At 47.2% G+C, this 20,820-nt stretch overlaps 2 protein-coding genes across 9 annotated transcripts in view; one reads left to right on the plus strand and one right to left on the minus strand.

Moving 5' to 3' along the window:
- SAP30BP (SAP30 binding protein) overlaps positions 1-12,350 on the minus strand; it is a 34,090-nt gene extending 21,740 nt beyond the window's left edge. For 2 of the 5 annotated variants that reach the window (XM_005221211.5, XM_015458969.3), the window contains exons 1-3: positions 12,199-12,342; positions 10,877-10,986; positions 8,515-8,562 (exon numbers count right to left, since the gene is read on the minus strand). In XM_005221211.5, coding sequence (XP_005221268.1) covers positions 8,515-8,562; positions 10,877-10,986; positions 12,199-12,304 — 264 coding nt within the window. In that variant the 5' untranslated portion in view covers positions 12,305-12,342. 5 annotated transcript variants of the gene reach the window in all.
- Positions 12,351-12,495: 145 nt separating this feature from the next.
- The window catches only part of RECQL5 (RecQ like helicase 5), a 29,933-nt gene continuing 21,608 nt past the window's right edge, over positions 12,496-20,820 (plus strand). Inside the window, exons 1-8 of one of the 4 annotated variants that reach the window (XM_005221208.5) lie at positions 12,496-12,654; positions 13,176-13,313; positions 14,306-14,427; positions 15,416-15,934; positions 16,726-16,828; positions 17,524-17,635; positions 18,784-18,946; positions 20,561-20,640. In XM_005221208.5, coding sequence (XP_005221265.1) covers positions 13,187-13,313; positions 14,306-14,427; positions 15,416-15,934; positions 16,726-16,828; positions 17,524-17,635; positions 18,784-18,946; positions 20,561-20,640 — 1,226 coding nt within the window. In that variant the 5' untranslated portion in view covers positions 12,496-12,654; positions 13,176-13,186. The other 3 variants (XM_059877954.1, NM_001192326.1, XM_015458968.3) reach the window with 3 other exon arrangements.

The following is a 20,820-nucleotide window of genomic DNA, read 5'->3' on the forward strand; positions in this document are numbered from 1 at the left end:
GAAGGACTAAGGGAATTGGTGTGAAAAAATGTTCTGCTACTGACTGGCATTACTACTAGAACAAAAGTTGGTGAATCTCAACCTCTTCATCATTCTCCATTTGTTGAAGGTATTTAGAAAATTATAAAAACAATCTTTCCTAAAGTAGTTTTATTGAGATACAAAACCCACCTGTAATTCTCAAGTGTAATTTTTCATTTATGTCATGCTATTATATAATTATGTTTCCCAGGTGGCTCAGAGGTAAAAAATCCACCTGCCAGTGCAGAAGACGCAGGTTCGATCCCTGGGTTGGGAACATTTCCTGGAGAAGGAAATGGCAACCCACTCCAGTATTCTTGCCTGAGAAATCCCATGGACAGAGCAGCCTGATGGACTACAGTCCATGGGGTCGCAAGAGTCAGACTAAAACAACATTATAGAATTACCCAGACTACTGGAACACTGAAGATGTTTATAATACAAATGAGAACAAAACTGGATACAAAATAGTTAACCCTGTTACACTGCTGCGGCAAAGTCGCTTCAGTCGTGTCCAACTCTGTGCAACCCCATAGACAGCAGCCCACCAGGCTCCCCTGTCCCTGGGATTCTCCAGGCAAGAATACTGGAGTGGGTTGCTATTTCCTTCTCCAATGCGTTGAAAGTGAAAAGTGAAAGTGAAGTCACCAGTCGTGTCCGACTCTTAGCGACCCCATGGACTGCAGCCTACCAGGCTCCTCCGTCCATGGGATTTTCCAGGCAAGAGTACTGGATAGAAGAATAAAAACGGCTACACTGTCAGGATCGTGATATTAGGTGATTTTTTCCTTTCATTAAATATTCAATCTTGCTATTATGATAGTCTGACAACAAAATATGCACAAAAACAAAACCCTGATAAGATAACCACCAGAAAAAGTGCCATATGACCCTTTCCATGTCAAAGACATCTAAGAGGTCCACATTTAAACTCTAACAAGATAACCTTTGCTCTCCCATCCTGAAAAAGAATTCTCAGTACAACAATCCCCAAGGGTGGATTCCCCAGAAGCTCACCAAGCAAAGGCACACAATGGCCCATCTCCGCTGGCTGCAAAAGGCCTCTGGTTCCTCTGCCACCCCCACAACCTGTCTCTGGAGTATCCTTCAGGATGACTAGAACCCTATGCTGCTTGTTCGTGAAAAGTCTGGCATCTCCCTTTCTGATTCCAGAGCCCTGGAGGTACAGCCAACAGACCCAAAGCCCAGGGAGGAAAGCATTTTGCTCTGCACGGATCCTGCGGAAGCTGGCGCCTCTTTCCGTGCGTGGTCACTAAGAGAATGCTGGCAGGCTCCTGAAGTTCTTCCTAGAATGGTGTCAACAAACTCCTGGGAAACGAGCTCTGTGGGCTGCTTTCGGCCTCCAGACCTTTGATTCTGACATTTTCAAAGATCATTAATAATGCTGGGCTGGGGAGAAGCGGCTGGAGAGGACAGGAAGAGTGTGAGTTACTGAGTCAGTTCTGCCCTAGGCAAATCCTTCATCTCAATTCCAGGTCAATTAGTAACACTTGGAGACCAGGACGCTGGTCCTTCTTGAGGGAGTTCAGGTGTGTGCGTGCGGCCACTGAAGGCAGAAGCCCACTCAGCCCACTGAGCCAGGCCTCCACCAAGCCCCAGTGCTCTGAAACTCTATGAGTACCCACCAACGCAGCGGTGCCACACTGCCAAACTGTCCATCAAGGCACCCTAGGAAGCGGCCGTGAAATTTACAAATTTCAAGGCAAACAAAATTTCTCAACATCTTGTCTGATACCACACTAATTTATGGGTTGTTTTTCCAATGTGACTACACTAAATTGTGGGGCTTTCCAGGTGGCTCCGTGGTAAAGAACCTGACTGCCAGTGCAGGAGACGCAGGTTCAATCCCTGGGTTGGGAAGATTTCCTGGAGACAGAAACAGCAACCCACTCCAGTATCCTTGCCTGGGAAATCCCATGGACAGAGGAGCCTGGAGGTCTACAGTCACGAGTTAGCAGCCGAACAGAAACACACTAAATCATGAGGACGCTGATGCTGATTGTTTGGAGAACATACTTACTGAACAGAACTGTTAGGTTATTTCTTTTGGCCTAGGAGTTCTGTGAAAAATTCCTGTGACACCAAGGATGCTGTGAACTGAGAAACTATAGTAACTTCTGACCTCCAGGATGGGGACGCGGAATCAGACTGCCAAGCATTGCTTAAAACTCCATCTTAGGCTGAGAAAGAACACATCCCTACACATTCTCCTCTATCGCTGCCACCACCGCCTGGTATCACAGCCCTGACTTCAGACGTGCCCCAAGTGGTTGAAGTTTGCCTGTTGGCCCACAACTGGACAGAAGCCACGCCAGCACTCAACCCAGGTCTTCCGACTCCAAACCCACCAGACTGGCTCTGGGTTGTGAATTCCTCATTTTTGCACTACTTCTGGGGTTTGAAGGATTACTGTAATGCTTTTTCTGAACTGGGGTTGTTCACGCCTTTTAAAAAATGCTCGAACAATTTTTTCCCCCACCCAATGTCACCTTCTTGACCCAGAAACACTATTTTGTTTTGACAGATGTTTGCTCCTTGGGCTTGGAGGATTCCTTCCCCGGGTCAAAGCCTGGACCAGCGCGCCTCGCCCCGCAATGGGAGGCTGGGCCTCCCAGTGAGTTGCCCACAGGCTGCTCCAGCTCACCTGTGCCAGCTCATCAGTGCCCGTGTTTTGTTTGCAGAGGAAGAGAGTGTGTGTCAGGGACAGTGGGTTGAGTGGAAATACCTTTATCTACAGGAACAGTGGGAGTGGGGAAAAAAGATAAACAAGGGGAAAAGTTCCAGGGCAACCGAGGTAAAACAAGGACAAAGGAGGGTGGCGAAAGGGAAGCTCGTGGGCCAAGGGCAAACAGATGGAGGAAGCACTTGAGCTTTAGGGGCCCATCCCTGCGGTGAGGAGCCGGACAGAGGGCTGCCCCGCCCGGTCTGCCTCTGTCCAGGACAGCAGCGCCACCTTCTGTTCAGTAACTGGAACACCTGAGTCTGGCTGCTTGTTGAGGCGAGGTGAGAACAAGACCTGATGGATGGAACAGAAGTGCCCGGCATCCTATTCCTGCGGGACACTCTGCCACCTCCTCTAAGCCCCTCTTCTCTGGTTTAGGGCCAACCCCAGGGCCCAATCCCTGCCACCCTGGGCTGATGGAATCAGGAACACAGGCTTCCTATGTGGGGGGAGTAGGGGGGTGGGGGCAGTGGGGACCTGGAGTTCTCATTTCTTCCTCAAACTCCCAAATATGGGACTCTGCACTCATAGGTCAGGGAAGGCAATGGCACCCCACTCCAGTACTCTTGCCTGGAAAATCCCATGAACGGAGGAGCCTGGTGGGCTGCAGTCCATGGGGTTGCTAAGAGTCGGACACGACTTCACTTTCACTTTTCACTTTCATGCATTGGAGAAGGAAATGGCAACCCACTCCAGTGTTCTTGCCTAGAGAATCCCAGGGACGGGGGAGCCTGGTGGGCTGCTGTCTATGGGGTTGCACAGAGTCAGACACGACTGAAGCGACTTAGCAGCAGCAGTACTCATAGGTAACCCCAAACATCAGCGGGATAAAAATGAGGGCCGTTTCCAGTCTCTGTATTCTACTTTTGTACTCCCCAAAATTAACAGATAATAAAGTTGGAAAATACACAACTTTGCTTATCCACAATGCCAAGTCCTTTCCAAAGAAGCACCTTGGGGGTTTACTCCAACTCCAACCCTCATATTTCTCTTAGAACATTGGTTCTAAAAGACTAGCGGTTTCATAAAAGGCCCAGAAACAGAGTTCACTACCTCCTGAAGCAGCTTGACCCACTTTTGGCCTGAGAAGACGGGCAGTTCTTTGTTCAGTTCAGTCACTCAGTCGTGTCTGACTCTTTGCGACTCCATGGACTGCAGCATGCCAGGCCTCCTTGTTCATCTCCAACTCCAGGAGTTTACTCAAATTCATGTCCACTGAGTCAGTGATGCCATCCAACCATCTCATCCTCTGTCGTCCCCCTCTCCTCCGGCCTTCAATCTTTCCCAGCATCATGGTCTTCAAATGAGTGAGTTCTTCACATCAGCTTCAGCATCAGTCCTTCCAATGAATATTCAGGACTGATTACCTTTAGGATGAAGTGGTTGGATCTCCCTGCAGTCCAAGGAACTCTCAAGAGTCTTCTCTGACACCACAGTTCAAAAACATCAATTCTTCAGTGCTCAGCTTTCTTTATGGTCCAACTCTCACATCCACACATGACTACTGAAAAAACCATAGCTTTGACTAGATGAACCTTTGTCGACAAAGTAATGTCTCTGCTTTTTAATATGCTGTCTAGGTTGGTCATGACTTTTCTTCCAAGGAGCAAGTGTCTTTTAATTTCATGGCTGCAGTCACCATCTGCAGTGATTCTGGAGCCCCGAAAAATAAAGTCTGTCACTGTTTCCCCATCTATTTGCCATGAAGTAATGGGCCAGATGCCATGATCTTAGTTTTCTGAATGCTCAGTTTTAAGCCAACTTTTTCACTCTCCTCTTTCATCAAGAGGCTCTTTAGTTCTTGGCTTTCTGCCATAAGGGTGGAGTCATCTGCGTATCTGAGATTATTGATATTTCTCCCGGCAATCTTAAATCCAGCTTGTGCTTTATTCAGTACAGCATTTCTCATGATGTACTCTGCATATAAGTTAAATAAGCAGGGTGACAATATACAGCCTTGACGTACTCCTTTCCCAATTTGGAACCAGTCTGCTGTTTCATGTCCAGTTTTAACTGTTGCTTCCTGACCTGCATACAGATTTCTCAAAAGGCAGGTCAGGTGGTCTGGTATTCCCATCTCTTTCAGAATTTTCCACAGTTTATTGTGATCCATACAGTCAAAGGCTTTGGCACAGTCAATAAAGCAGATGTTTTTCTAGAACTCTTGCTTTTTCGATGATCCAGCAGATGTTGGCAATTTGATCTCTGTTCCTCTGCCTTTTCTAAATCCAGCTTGAATACTTGGAAGTTCACGGTTCACGTATTGCTGAAGCCTGGCTTGGAGAATTTTGATCATTACTTTACTAACGTGTGAGATGAGTGCAATTGTGCAGTAGTTTGAGCATCCTTTGGCACTGCCTTTCTTTGGGATTGGAATGAAAACTGACCTTTTCCAGTCCTGTGGCCACTGCTGAGTTTTCCAAATTTGCTGGCATATTGAGTGTAGCACTTTCACAGCATCATCTTTTAGGATCTGAAATAGCCCACCTGGAATTCTATCACCTCCACTAGCTTTGTTCGCCGTGATGCTTCCTAAGGCCCACTTGACTTCATTATGTGAAGGCAAACATCTTCCCTGCAGCTCTCTGCATTCCTTGAGTTCCACATGGGGCTGCCACCTCCCTGCCCTCAAACAGACAGAACTTCCAGCGATGCCCTGGTCTTTCCTCTCCCAGCTCCTTAAGTTTCTCCACTTGACGTCATTTTAAGTCCCCTCACCTCTGCTCTCCTCAGAGCACACTCCAGTTTAAAATGCGGCTTCCAAAATCCCAAAACAAGCCCAGTGTCACGTGTGGCCGGCCTGGGAAGCGAGCCAAGGGGGCGCTGGTCGTCACAACTAACGACTGAAAGCTAAGTGTCTGTTACATTTCGTTAATCCTCATGAAACAGACGAGGCAGATTTGATGATGCAGGTTTATCATCCTTGGGATGCTCTGCTGCCCTCAACATGGCTCAAGACCCCCATGAGGCTAGCAGCCAATGGACATGCAGAGGGCAAAGAAAGCAGCTATCAGTTAACTAACATTACCCACCCAAGATTTTTGGTTTTGAAAAACAGTGGTTCTCAAAGTTGATCTGTGGACCCCTGGGGGTCTACAGGGTCAAAACTCCTTTGTATAATACTGAGTAAGATATATATTTGCCCTTTTCACTGTTACAGGACTTCCCTGGTGGCTCAGATGGTAAAGTGTCTGCCTACAATGCAGGAGACCCGGGTTCAATGCCTGGGTCAGGAAGATCTCCTGGAGAAGGAAATGGCAACCCACTCCAGTATTCTTGCCTGGAAAATCCCTTGGATGGAGGCGCCTGGTAGGCTACAGTCCATGGGGTCACAAAGAGTCTGACATGACTGAGCAACTTCACTTTCACTATTACGTTTACAGAAGTAACAATGTAACTTGTTGGCCCTTTAGAATAAATTGAAGCGGCACAGATTTAGCAGTAGTTAAATCTCGGTTTAAAAAAAAAAGTCAATTTCACTTAGGAACATCCCTGGTGAAGCATTAAAAATGATTAACCTTGATCTTTGACTTGTCTGAGTTCTTTTTTTTTTTTTTTAACATTTTGTGTGACTGGGTTACAAGCTGAACAAGCTGCTTTCTTCATGGAGCATCATTTTTGCTTGAAAAAGTAACTGACAAACTAGTTATTCAGACTTACGAAGTTGGCAGGCATTTTCTTAAAGACTAAATCTGTCACTCATGGTTATTTACTGGCGATAAGATTCAAATTCTCTAGCAAAGATGAGAATCTGAGAAAATACCTACTTCCCACTGTGAGCACGACCGCTTTCTGATATTTATTGATTCGTCTGATGAGATCAGTAATGTTGTTAACAAATAAGCATTTTTTTGGACACCGTAGAACAAAATGTGTCAACACTTAGGGGGCCCACATAATGCAGTGAGCCGACACCGTCCAAATCACCAGTGTCTGATGATGTGATACCAAGTAGGAGAAAAAGAGGCATTGACAGTGGGAGAGACCCAAGGATTTTAACGAAGCGGAGAACGAACAGTTCATTGATAAGGATTCACATTCCGGTCGCAACCAACCTTTAGGAAGCTACCGTCTGCTGCGTTTTGATGACGCGTCAGAGGACACCCACAGGGACTTGTAGGGCTACCAGAATACTCTTTTCCAATGACCTGCCTGTCGCAAGCCAGAGTTTCCTCAAATTCTTCAACCAAAACACCATAATGCAACAGACCGAACACAGGAGCAGCTATAAGAACCTATTAATAGCTGTCTATTCAACTAGACATTAGACATTAAGGAGACTTGTAAAATAATACCATGTTTTGTTCTTTTTTTTGGTGATAATTTCTCATAAAAATGTTATTTATGTTAGTATGTAATAGGTATGTTATTTTAAAATTAAAAAAATATATTTAAAACCTCAAAAGATAAAACCAAAATGAACAGAAGTTCTTTGGGATTCTTGCTTTTGACTGTGTAAAGAAACCAAATTGGGGGGTGGGTGGGAGGTTCAAGAGGGAGGGGATATATGTATACTTATAGCTGATTCACAATGTTGTACTGCATAAAGTAACACAACACTGTAAAACAATTATTCTCCAATTAAAAAAAAACTTTTGAAAAGTGCTATAATTAAAAGCAGATCTTAAAAAGCCAACGTAGGGAGGAGGGCCATCTAGTGGAAAAGAGAGTTAGGACATCAACTCATTTGCTAACTAAATAAATGACATCTGCGGTGACACATCCTAAGACTAGAAACGTCACACACTTAAGGCAGAAATATGCAAAAGTAACAGTTTGAAAAGCAAAAGCACTGTTAAATATTGACCGAAATAAAACTTAAATGTGACAGAAAAGTTCCAGAAGAGGGAGGGGTGGGGGGTTGGAGGTGGAGACTGAGACCTGGACGACAGTGTGACGCCAGCTTGGGCAGAGGAGGGAGCTGGGGCAGGACGAAGGGCAGGGACACGCAGAACTCATGCTGGGGGACCGCTTCTAGTCCTTGGCGATGCCACGAGGACTCCGTCTTTCTGCCCCACCCCCGGGGCCTCTGCTGGCCACTGGGGACCAGAGGACGTCTAAGCTGGTGGAGCTCAGTCTGGTTCCGATGCTCACCCTCCACGAGAACTGCGTTGGGTCACCCTGAAGGCTGGGTTTTGTGCTGATTTCCAAGGGCTCCCTAACATGGGGGATGGGGGTGGGCTGTGTGTATGTGTCTTAACCTTTATCACAATGGGGTCGAAGATGTGTGAATTACTCCTAGCTGCTACTGGGATGAAAAATAAGAAATGACCATGCTGTCTCAAAACAAACCATTCTGTATGGTTTACTGGAGAGTGGGAGGGCACTAGCTTGGAGAAACAAGGCTTCGGCTCAACATCCCCAGTAGCTGGAGGAGGTCTCATTCTGTCTGGCCCTCTATGGCCCTTCTTCATGTCTGGACAACTAAAGAGAACCCACAGTGCACGAGGCAGCCCTTGTGGTTTCCTGATTCTAAAAACATTCCTACACCCAACCCACCTGCAGGGGCACAAAGCCCACCTGGATTTAGAGAACAGGTAGGGGGCTGCAAATTAAGCTGCCTCAAGACAGTCCAGGGTGGTCTCCAGCTCTCTTAAAGCTGGGTTGATCCCCACGCCACCCACCCCCAAATTACACTGGTCACACGCATGTTAGTGGGACAGATCTGGAACCAGACACATGAACTGAGCCGTGACGTCAAAAGTGCCTTGTTCATATCCAGCCACCCCACCACAGCCAACACCAAATACCTTTGGGTCATCAGCCTCAGGTTTTTCAGTCTCTGAATCGTCATCTTCCTACAAGACAAAGAATTTAGAGGATTAAGCTTAAAGGAGCGGGCCAGGTTCTCACATGCACAACTAGGGTACGGAGCAAACGTGCCCAGCCTGGCGCGTCCCACCAAGAATCCCTCCCCCACCACATGACCCAGGCTCCAGAGAAAGAGGAGGGGAAAAAGAGATGTTCTGGGTAGGAAAAACAGAACATCAGCCGCTCAAAGTCCTTACTCCAGCAGGGCCATGGTCTATATCAATGAAAATGCCTGAGATTAAAGACTACACACACAAAAATGGAGAAAGGTTGCAATATACTTGAGAAAAGAAGATCAGGCCCCACAGGATAAAGCAGGCATGGAGTTGCCAATGAAATACACATGATTTCATAGTACAGAAATCTTTTTTCCCTTCTTTGCCTTTCATGTACACAAAGACATCAGACTTCGAGCTCCCGTGACAGCATTCACCTCCCTGAGTGCCATGACCCTTCACCCCAATGCTATACCCGAGCACGTCAACCCAGCAACATCTGCACAACAGCATGAACAGTAGGAAGGCAGGTATAAAATGACCAGGGCAAGTGATCTGGGAAAGGCAGGACTGTCCTGGGACCCAGCTGAGGGGACCCCGCTCCATACAGGCTTTTGGAGAACTAACCCATTCTAGGCAGCCTTGTTCCTTATCCAAATGGCCTGCCTGACACGGAGCATCATGTGGGCATGACATTTTCCAATGCGTGCCCCAGCCTCACACAAGCTAGTCCACCATTTCACTGAAACCCAATGAAGTTCAAAGATCAGCTACCCTGTCAGGCAGCTGTCTCCTGTGTTCTGTTCCACCATGAGTACACCCCAATGCACAGGAGCTGTAATTTCACATCCAATGGAAAGTTTCATTTGAAACTGCTGTTTTCAATCACTCTAAATGCCCCCCTCCCCATATGAAAGAGCACACAAGATGTGAATATAACCACCACCCGAGAGACTTCAACTAGCCTGATGGTTTTGAGACTGAATTGTTCTGCAAGGTGTCAAGAGAGCCACAGCTTTTAAATACAATCTGCTGCGAATGAAACCCATCAGGCTAAACAATCAGAGATGTAGCTCAGCTAGATATAGTCACATTTTAGAATGTCTATGTTGGGACTGGATTCGAGGATTTTACCAAAATGTGAAATAAAGCTTAAATATGGTGAAAATTCTATGCAAAGTAAATGCAGAACATCTCAAAAACACACATCATGCAAATTTGCTGAAGGAAATAGTTACTGGATGTTAAGCCAGTATGTGCTCACTTAAGAACAGTCAGGAAAATGAAACAACTTACAAAGCTTTTCTAAACAATTTTAGTCAATTCTGAATTATTAGCAATAATGGGGGAGGGGATACCTCAAGGGATAAAAATATCTTCCAAAAGAACAGATATACAAAACGCATTTTTGTTTAATTTGTAAAGCATTTTAACTCTAACGTTTATGTAGCAATGCATAACATTTTCAAACAAATAATACAGAACATTCAGTTCAGTCGCTCAGTCATGTCCGGCTCTTTGTGACCCCATGGACAGCAGATGCCAGGCTTCCCTGTCCATCACCAATTTATTAGATGTTTTAATTAAAGCTGTTGCTAACCAACCAGATTTTATATTGAGATACAAGTTTGTATGTCTGTGTTAAGCACCAGTCTGAATCCTTGTTTTTCTCTAGACTTAAGTTCTCCAAACTTTTAAATTTTAGGTGACAGTGTATCTAAAGTCTTTCTGGTTAAATTAAGATGCAAGTTCTCTTTTCTTTGCTAGTCAGCACATACTAAACTTTAAGCAAGATTTGATGATCAAGAACACTCTGATAAAAAGTGCCAACTAGAACATCAAGAAAGGATTTAATAAATACCGAATCACAAATAACGGTACTTCCCAGTCTTTTTAATAAACTGAAAGATCTGAATGAGCCCCAACCAAGATTACAAATAATACAGAATTGACTGCAGATATAAACGATACATCAGTTGGGATGAATGCACTGTTTCAAATGGAATAAATTATCTAAACAGGGAAAACCAACATAAAACACCTATTGATATCTGGGGTAAACAAAACTGTCCACTACTGTTGCCCCCAAGTTTCAATACAAAGGTTAATACAAAATGGTTCAGGTGAAAAAATTAGATTTTCAAAGAGAACTACAGATATCCAATCCAATTTTCTCAACTGATACTAAACACACCAAAAAAAGGGGGGGAGGGGGAAATGGAACACTGTTGGTACAGGTCAGAAAGTTTCTGACAAACGAAATGATGCTTTGAGCAGCTGTGGATTTGGGAATAGATTTACCTACCGAAGGTTTGCTGTTCTCATCCTCCTCCTCTTCATAACCATCTTCATCACCCGCAAGGCGAGAAAAGTCATCATCTCCATAGGCTTTGGATACCAATCCGCCTTTCTCGTCTTAAACAGAAGAGAAAAATAAGATGAATTGGGAAAAGAATGGAGAAAAACATTTGAGTAATCTGAGTAGCCAGGACTATCTCTTAAGAGACAAGGAAAACCTAAATCTCATGTAAGTGACCACTGGCCCAGATTCTGTTTTGGGGAAGACTACAAAATTTAGTGTATGAATTCATTAAAAGAACAGGAAAGAAAGCCAAGTAATATTAAATTTCATTTTTAATGCTTCCAATCCACCTATGCCAACTGAAGCATACTTTTCTCTGAACCGTTATATCGCGTTGTTTAAGCCCCTCTTTTGATCTGCCTATGTCTACTTTGTATAATAGGCACCAATGAACTAGTCTTCCCATACAAGACAAGGACTCTGTCATCATCATTTTTGTGAGTCCTCCCCTAGGAACTGGACCTTAAAACACGGGTGCCTTGAGAGGTTCCCAATCATATCTACTTGAGAAACAAAATCTTTTTCTATGTTTAAAACAAAAACAACAATCCCCCCCCACCCCCTCCACCCCCGCCAAACAATGCAAATTACTGGGAAACCAGCAGAGAACTTCCAGACAGGCCAAGACCACTTGCACTGAGAAGCTAACAGTCCAAGCCCCTCCATCACTTCCCGATGAGGAAACAAAGGCTCAAATATGTTGGGTAACTTGCTGCCTCTCTTCACTCCCATATAAATCTGTTCCCACTTCTTACTACTGTTATTCTCAACGTGAGTACGGTAACAAAACACTGATGGGCTTTAAACAACTCACAAACTAACGGAATCGCCAAGAAGCCTTGGAAGGATCACAAATGCTCAGGTCCTTCCCCAGATCTACTGAATTAAGACTCTCTCGCGGTGGAGACCGGAGGTACAAAGCTCCAGGATATGTCTAGGGCATATTATTAATTAAAAGGTTCGCTCTTCCCCACAAACAAGCCCGGAGAAAACAGGTAGTGGTTCAGTAGCCTTGGATCCTCTCTCCCCTTTGTCCATCCTTCGGCCCAGCACGGAGACTTTCAGTAAATTACGGAAGGATAATCCAATCAACGGAAGGAGACGGTCCATTCGTGCTACAGAGCATACAACGCTCGGTCTAGCCCAGGACCCTGAGTGCCCTTTAGGGCTCTGGGGCCCGATACTTGGGACCATCTCTTTCCCTCCCGCCGGCTAGTGGAGCAGTAACCTGATTCTCCCTTTCCACTTCCCTTCTCGGGCCTCACCAGCCGCGCTGCCTGCCGTTTCAACTCCAGCCTCTCCATCAGACTCGGCCTCTGAATCTTCATCGTAAACTGCCAGAGACGACAGAACATTCTTCTTCCCCGCCATCTTATTTCCACAGCCCCGGCGTGGCTCACTTCTATGACTCCGAAGAGCCGACTTCCGCGCAGAAAGGCGACTTCTTCCGGATCCCAGGAGACCCCGCGCCCCTTCCAGACCGAGAACCAATCAAAACGGCTCTTTCAGCGCTTGGCTCCGCCCCTCATGCCAACGCTTGCAGAACGTCATCACTGCGCGACGGACACAAGCTTCTGTGGGATTTACCTGACACTGCTTTTCCAGCAGTTTGGTTTTTCAGTTACCTGAGGCGTATGGGGGTCTTCGAGTAGTTCCCGAGCCAGCAGGCATCAGCGGCCCGACAAGAGCCCTTCGCTTCTCGGAGCCCACGGCCGGCTCTGATATCTTGGGGTTAAGAGAGGGAGGCTTTGGCTGGGGAAGGGAGAAAAGAGCGGATCTGGGGCTGAGTAGAGGAAAAGGGGAGGGCTGTCCTCCGGGGGGTGGGGGAGAGGGTGGTGGGAAGAAGGGGTCAGGTCAGGTCCCGGGGGAAGAATGGTTGTCAGTGGCAGTGCTTATGGAGAAGAGGGTGGATCTTAGGGAAAAAAATTTCATCTTCTCCAAACTGTTCCTAAGACATTTATGTTTCTTCTCGTGATCTGATTTCTAGCTCTGCGCTGTACCGTGGCCTGGAATAGTTCGAAGATTTTATTTTCACTGAGCATAAAAATAGAGATGTTAATTACTCAAGAATGTATTGCTCCAGGCTCTTCACCTGGATCTATATTACTTGAAAATTGTGCATTGTTTGAGTATAATAAAGCAAATTTATACTCATAGAGAAAAGTAAGCAGTCTTTTAAAAGCAGAACAGAGGTTTCTAGTTGCAACCAATGATCATCACCTTTGCCTTAACCTTTGGCCACTGTTGGTAAAGATGAGTACCCACCCTTCCTCTCCTTTTGACCCTGAGCGTCGAGTCCGGAGCACGTTGAAAAAGGTCTTTGGGTTTGACTCTTTTAAGACGCCTTTGCAGGAGAAGGCGATCATGGCTGTAGTGAAAGGTAACATTGCCAAACTATCTGTGTTTACATTTGTGCTGCTGCAGAGCACTTTCCTTTTTAAAAAAAAAATATTTATTTTTATTTATTTGGCTGCATAGAGTCTTAGTTGTGGCACATGGGAACCAGTTCCCTGACCAGGGATCGAACCCAGCCCCCCTGTATCGGGAGCACAGACTCTTAGCCACTGGACCACCAGGGAATTCCCTGCAGAGCACTTTCCTTCTGACCCTTCCTACCTCCCCACCCTTGGGTATATTTGGTTTTGGAGATATAGACATGTCACCCTAAACTTACAGTTTTATCGGCAGAACCACCCAACTGTTCTGATTCTGACAATTCACAGTCAGGGCTAAGGTTGTCTTTGAAAACACTATACATTTCCATTCTCTTTTGTTTGGTGTAGACAGCAGTGTGTGTGTGTGGGGGGGGTGTGGTTGGCAGGAATAGTCTTAAGGCAGTCATCTTCCAGGTAATTTCTTTGCTGAAGATAGAGTGGCTTGGGTCCCAAGTAGGGAAGGAGTAATAACATTATAAACCGGAGCTGTGTTGACAGACGGAGGTTGTCAAGAGGGGAGCAGGAATGTAATGTCAGTGACACGGTAATATTTATAAACAAAATCCCTCTAAGTGATGTTGTATCCGTGTCTACGCAGAGAAGCTCATCCATCCAGAAGAATTCCGCTTTCGTTGAATCCTCATTCAGCTCTGCCTGATTCGGTTCAGCCATCCATGTCCCAGCAGACTCTGACTCCTTACCCGTGTAGTAGTTACCACTTCTGGAAATGATTGGCTTGCATTGCTGAATCTCCCTGGATCGCTCCCCTTTTCCTAGAAAGGATGGGAAGGGAATTGCAATTATATTGAGACCCTTCCATGTGCCAGACACTCTGCTAGAGGTTTTTCTTACATTATCCTTTAATTATCAGCAGCCTGGATGAGGGGAATATACAAAAGGCAGGAGCACTGAGATGTTGCCCCCTTGTCTTTTGCAGGTGATAAGGATGTCTTTGTGTGCATGCCCACTGGGGCAGGAAAGTCCCTCTGCTATCAGCTCCCTGCTCTGTTGGCTAAAGGCATCACCATCGTGGTCTCTCCTCTCATTGCTTTGATTCAGGTGAGGCTCAGGGGAATGAAGATGGCAGCCCAGAAAGTTTAGGGGACTTTTTTTTTTTTAGTAGCTAGAAGTTTTACTTCTTTTGCTGGTCTCTTGCTTTTCTTTGATTTGTCTTTGTCCCTCTGTATTGGGTTTCTGAATTGCCTAAATGTGGGGCTCTCCACTAGTGCATATCACTCTGGTGGGTAATGATTGAGTCCTCTCTGTTTTGATGGCCTGAGGTTCTTACCTTCCTTTGTAACTTTTTTTCTGGAGGAACATGGAACTGTATGTGTATGTACACATACATTCTCATATGTATACACGTGCACTGTTGATGTTCTAGAAGGTGCAGATGGGTAGAGCGGTAAATTGATATGGGGGAAGCCCTGGTATGTTCTGCGTGCTTCTGGTGGGCACACAGCTGTGAGACAGAAAAACAGATGAGAAACTTGCTGGGATGTTGTTAACTGTACTTCTGGCTATATTTAAAGCCTGCAGCTGGGCTGGTAGAATCAGAAATGAGGAAGTGTGGCTGTGTGGGTAAGAGCCATCCCCCATGAAGAAAAGGAGAAAGAGAGCAGGCAAGGCAGAGAACAACAGTGACCATGCTTCGTGAGTGTGCCCTAGTCTCAGGCTTTGTACTAAGTGCCTTCAGGGTGTTAACTTGCCTCTGAGGCATAAAAGTTCATTTAATCCTTGCAACAATCCTATTAGGTAGTTTTACTCTTTTTTTAGTAAAGAGAAAGAAAATGAGTTAGTTGAAAGTTCAAGGACCAGCTGAAGAGCATGTGGTAATTGAGCTGGGATTAAAGCCATGTCTGTCTAGCTCCACACTTCCAGGACTTCCTCTTCTGTACCTCTTTTATGCAAAGAGAAGACACGTTGGAGGGTGGGAGGAGGACAATTTATGCCTGTGAACTACCCTCAGGGAGTCGCTGCGACATTTACCTCTGAGTCCTGAGGGCCACTTACTGTCTGTCTGGGCTTCTCCCTCTTGTGCCTTCAGGACCAGGTGGACCACTTGCTGGCTCTGAAGGTCCGAGTGAGTTCCCTGAACTCAAAGCTGTCAGTGCAGGAGAGGAAGGAGCTGCTCTCCGACCTGGAGCAGGAAAAGCCCCAGACCAAGCTTCTGTACATCACGCCGGAGATGGCAGCCTCCACCTCCTTCCAGCCCACCCTGAACTCCCTGGTGTCCCGCCACCTGCTCTCCTACCTGGTGGTGGATGAAGCTCACTGTGTTTCCCAGTGGGGGCATGACTTCCGCCCTGACTACTTGCGTTTGGGAGCCCTGCGCTCCCGCCTGGCAGACGCCCCGTGTGTGGCTCTGACCGCCACGGCTACCCCGCAGGTCCGAGAGGACGTGTTTGCTGCCCTGCACCTGAAGCAGCCAGTTGCTACCTTCAAGACTCCCTGCTTCCGGGCCAACCTCTTCTATGACGTGCAATTCAAGGAACTGCTTCCTGATCCTTATGGGAATCTGAGGGACTTCTGCCTTAAGGCTCTTGGACAGAAGGCTGATAAAGGGGTGAGGGCACCGAAGTCAGGGGTTGAAGGGCCAGTGGGGTGCTAGCCACAGCATAGAGATAGATTCTCGTTTCTAAAAACTTTGGTTTTTTCCAGCTTTCTTAGCCAGGACTAGCTGTAGCTTCTCTTTTTGAGGGGCTGCACTGTGTGGCAGAGAAGGCGATGGCAGCCCACTCCAGTACTCTTGCCTGGAAAATCCCATGGACGGAGGAGCCTGGTAGGCTGCAGTCCATGGGGTCGCGAAGAGTCAGACATGACGGAGCGACTTCACTTTCACGCATTGGAGAAGGAAATGGCAACCCACTCCAGTGTTCTTGCCTGGAGAATCCCAGGGATGGGGGAGCCTGGTGGACTGCCGTCTATGGGGTCGCCCAGAGTCGGACATGACTGAAGCAACTTAGCAGCAGCAGCACTGTATGGCATGTAGGATCTTAGTTCCCTGAGTAGGGCGTGAACCTGTGCTCCTTACGGTGGAAGCCCCAGCTGTAGCTTCTTAAAACTCGCACACAAGCGTTTTGGTTTCCTGGCATTGTTTCACCTACTGGGGTTCCTGGACTCCTCCTCCTTTACAGACCTATCCAGGGCTTGAGGGGAGGAGGCAGAAAGGTTGGAAAGGTTGAGTTCTGAGCCAGTGTGGTCCCGCCTTGTTAGAAAGTGGCAGGGCTGTGCTAGGTGGTCTGCCTCAGAGGAGACTGTGAGGCTGAAAGAGCCACTTTTGAAGCGGCCACAGCATGATGGGCTGAGTGTTTTGTTTTCCCAATGCTTGTTTTCTCCCTGTGTCTCCAAATTCAGTTGTCCGGCTGTGGCATCATCTACTGCAGAACCAGAGAGGCCTGTGAACAGCTGGCCACAGAGCTCAGTTACAGGGGTGTGAACGCCAAGGCGTACCACGCAGGTAAGGGGCGCCTGGGCTCCGTGGCTCTCCTCACTCGGAGAAGCCTTTTGGCCAGTCTCTTATTCCTTAAGAATCCTGGCTGATCAGATGGTCCATCATCTAGTTCCAGATACCCAGGCAGAGCTAAAATGATTCACTTAAATCCACAAAAAGGTGCCTAGACATGAATGAGATGTAAAAGGACCTCCTGAATTCTTGTCGTCACCCTGTGCCCACCCAGCAGCAGGTGATGAGTTTTTTTAGTCCAGGAATTGGTGTTGTGGCAAGAGCACAGGCTCTGGAGGCCAATGAAGACATGGGTGTTTGGGGGTTGCTTTTTGTAATATTCATTTGGCTGCACTGGGGGTTAGCCGTGGCACTTCCTTGTGGCATGCGAACTCTTAGTTGTGGCATGGGGGATCTAGTTCCTGACCAGGATCAAACTCAGGCCCCCTGCATTGGAAGCACGGAATCTTCCCTGCACCACCAGGGAAATCCCTGGACTTGGGTTTGAATCCTGGCTCTCACATTTATGAGAGAACCTTTGCCACGCACAGGCCAGGGTCTTTATGTTGACTGGCTCAGGCTCGGTGGCTTAAGTGCCTGACCCAAGGTCATACACCTGGTGGGTGATGGATTCACAGTGTGTGTGCCGGTAGGCCCCAGGGGAAACCCACGAGAGATGTGAGTTCCCTTCCTCACCTTCTCTGTTCTAGGGCTGAAGGCTCCTGAAAGAACACTGGTGCAGAACGAGTGGATGGAGGAGAAGGTCCCTGTAATTGTGGCGACCATTAGTTTTGGAATGGGAGTGGACAAAGCCAATGTCAGGTGAGTTCTGGTTCTTGTCTGACTCCACCATTCGGGCCCTGGCTCAGGGTGGGGCGGGCCACCTGGTGCTCTGCCTGGAGGACCAGGACTGTGTGTCCTTCTAGGGTCGGGGGCCGGGGGGAGGGAGCGGGGAATGGAGGCCCCAGGACAGCGTCCCAAGTCCGTAGTCCAGACGCTGACAGTCCTTGTGTGGTCTGCCCCCTGGTGGCAGAGAAGCACAGCCCACCCTCAGGCTCACCCTTTAACACAGCCCTACTCACTCTCATCTTAGCAACTGGAGCTTGTGAGAGAGTGGAAGGAAGTATCTTAAAACCACTCCCTGTGGGAAGGCAAAGGCAAAGATCCTGTTACTGTCGCCCCTTCTTGCTGCTTACTGGACAGTCCAGCAGAGATGGGTGCGTCCCAGCCTCCTAGCCCCACACTGGCCACTGTAGGGGTGTCTTTTACCTCCAGCCACTCTTGACCTTCTGGAGATATTTTGGGCTACAGCCCCAAGTCCTTTGCTCGGATTAATACCAACAGTAATGCCTTGTGTGACTTACAGAGCACTTTTGCACGTTTGGTCTCATTAAGCCTCACAGTGACCCTGCCTTGATCAGCGTAGGAATTAGACCATGAACTGCACTTGAGAGAACGTGGACTTTGGAATCAGGGCTTGAACCTTGGGTCAGCTGTGTCTTGTTAGGGGCCAGCTTTGGAATCAGACACCCCTAGACGCAAATCCTAGCTCTACCATCTCCTAGTATGAATTTACTTTTCTGAATCCCAAGTTTATTGCCTATAAAATGAGGCCAGCTCACATGGTGATGACTGTAATGATTAAACAAGACAAACATGTACACTGGCTCATAGTAGGTATTTAGTAAATGTTATCTTTTTTGCTCTTCAAAGATGTTGTAGAGGACTTATCCAGCTCGTAAGTGTCCTGATCTTATTTAAGTCTGCCACTTTTCCTATGGGCTGCTCCATGGCAGGGAGGCCTGCTGGCGGGCTGCAGGTGTCCTAGCCTTGTTACCCTGGGGTCCCGTCTCTCCCTGCCAGCCTCCCCGCTCCTGGTACCTGTGAAGGGCCCTGCTCAGCCATCCCAGAGTCTCTCCTCCCCTCAGCCTTCCCCCCACATCTCATGCTGGTTGTCCCCTGGATCCTAGGTTTGTTGCCCACTGGAATATTGCCAAGTCTATGGCTGGGTACTACCAGGAGTCTGGCCGGGCGGGCAGAGATGGAAAGCCTTCCTGGTGCCGCCTCTACTACTCCAGGAGCGACCGTGACCAAGTCAGCTTCCTGATCAGGAAGGAAGTTGCAAAACTCCAGGTGAGTCCTGGACAGTAGGAGCCCCCTTCCTGTCCGAACCCACCGCTCCACCATTTCACACAGCGTATTTCTGAACCCAGATGGAGCTTCTGTAATCTGGAGGGGTGCTCCAGAGGCTCGAAAGTACAAGGGGGCGCATGGGGTGTTGTTGGTAGATAGCTTGTAACAAGGTTAGACTTTTTTCTTTATACTTAGTGTATCTTCGTACAGTCTGTTGTGTGCGTGTTATTTTCTGTAGTCAGGATCAAGCCTGCCTTGGTGGTCTACTGGTTAGGACTTGGTGCTTTCACTGCCGTGGCCCCGGGTTCAATCCCTGCTCAAGGAACTAAGATCCCAAAAACTGTGTGGCCCAAAGCAAAAGGATTAAGGTTAGTCCTGTGTGTCACCTGGGGCTGGAGATCCAGTGAAGATACTTCTGTAATGTAAAGTAAAAACCCACGAAGCTATCTTTTCAAAAAACCAAATATTTGGATACATAAATAATCTTAAGTTTCTATAAATCCTAAACCTATGGAAAAATTCTGTGTGGTGAAGATACCATCAAGAGAGGCAATAGATAAATAATAGACCTGGAAAAATATTTAACGTAAAAGGTAAACCAGAGGTTAAAGTGGGCAGTAAATAGAGAGCTTTCCCCAACTGACAAGAAAAAATAAAGGATACGAAACAAAAATTCCCAGAAAAACTCATCAAATGATATATCCAAAGATGTTCAAATCTGGTCGTAGTCAAGGAAGTAAAAATTAAATAAAATCTGACACACGTGGAAAAGAGCTCAAACCCTGTTGCTAGTGGGCACGTGTAGGAAGGAGTGTCTACACTTTGCCAGGAGAAAAATGCAGTGTTACAGTCTTTTGAGGAGGGAAGCAATCTAGCAATATCTATTTAAATTTTAAAATACAGGTAGGGAATTCCCTGATGGTCCGATGGTTAAGATTTTGGTCCAGTGGTTACGACTCTGTGCTTCCACTGCAAGGGGTGAGGTTTGATCCTTTGTCTAGGAATTAAGATCACACATGCCAAAAAAAGATAAAGAGTGTATATACATACATACATGCTGCTGCTACTGCGAAGTCGCTTCAGTCGTGTCCGACTCGGTGCGACCCCATAGACGGCAGCCCACCAGGCTCTCCCATCCCTGGGATTCTCCAGGCAAGAACACTGGAGTGGGTTGCCATTTCCTTCTCCAATGCATGAAAGTGAGAAGTGAAAGTGAAGTCGCTTAGTCGTGTCCGACTCTTAGTGACCCCATGGACTGCAGCCTACCAGGCTCCTCCATCCATGGGATTTTCCAGGCAAGAGTACTGGAGTGGGGTGCCGTTGTCTTCTCCGTAGGTATATGTAGGTACACTTTAAGCTAGGTAGCCTATTTCTGGAACTGAGTCACCTGAAATTGCTTTAAAAAAGTGACCTGGGACCTGACTAGAGCTGGTACTTTGGGGAATTTCTATTTTCCAAAAGCTGCTCAGGTGATGCATGGTCAGGTGTGGAGGAGGCTGTTTCATGAATGTCTTAATTAGTGTCCTTTGCTGTTTTTCTGTCTCATCATTTGTTGGGCTATGTGGTCGTCCAACTATGTAAGACTTTTGCTGAATAGTTGTTTCTTGTCTCCAGGAAAAGAGAGGGAACAAAGCATCTGATAAAGCTGCAGTCTTGGCCTTTGATGCCCTGGTGGCCTTCTGCGAAGAGTCAGGGTGAGTGACGTATCTCGTGTGTGGAGCCAAGTGTTGAGACCTTTCCCTCCCCCGTCACCATGCGTTAACCAGCTCATGCAGGGCAGCTCCTGGGCCAGCAAGGGACCCCTGCCTGCTGAGGGCCATCGTGTGGGATGTTTCCTGTCAGGGAGCATAGAAGGTGGTACTCCTCGGAAGGAG

This window comes from Bos taurus, chromosome 19 (assembly GCF_002263795.3).
Source record: "Bos taurus isolate L1 Dominette 01449 registration number 42190680 breed Hereford chromosome 19, ARS-UCD2.0, whole genome shotgun sequence".
NCBI classification, from domain to species: Eukaryota; Metazoa; Chordata; class Mammalia; order Artiodactyla; family Bovidae; genus Bos; species Bos taurus.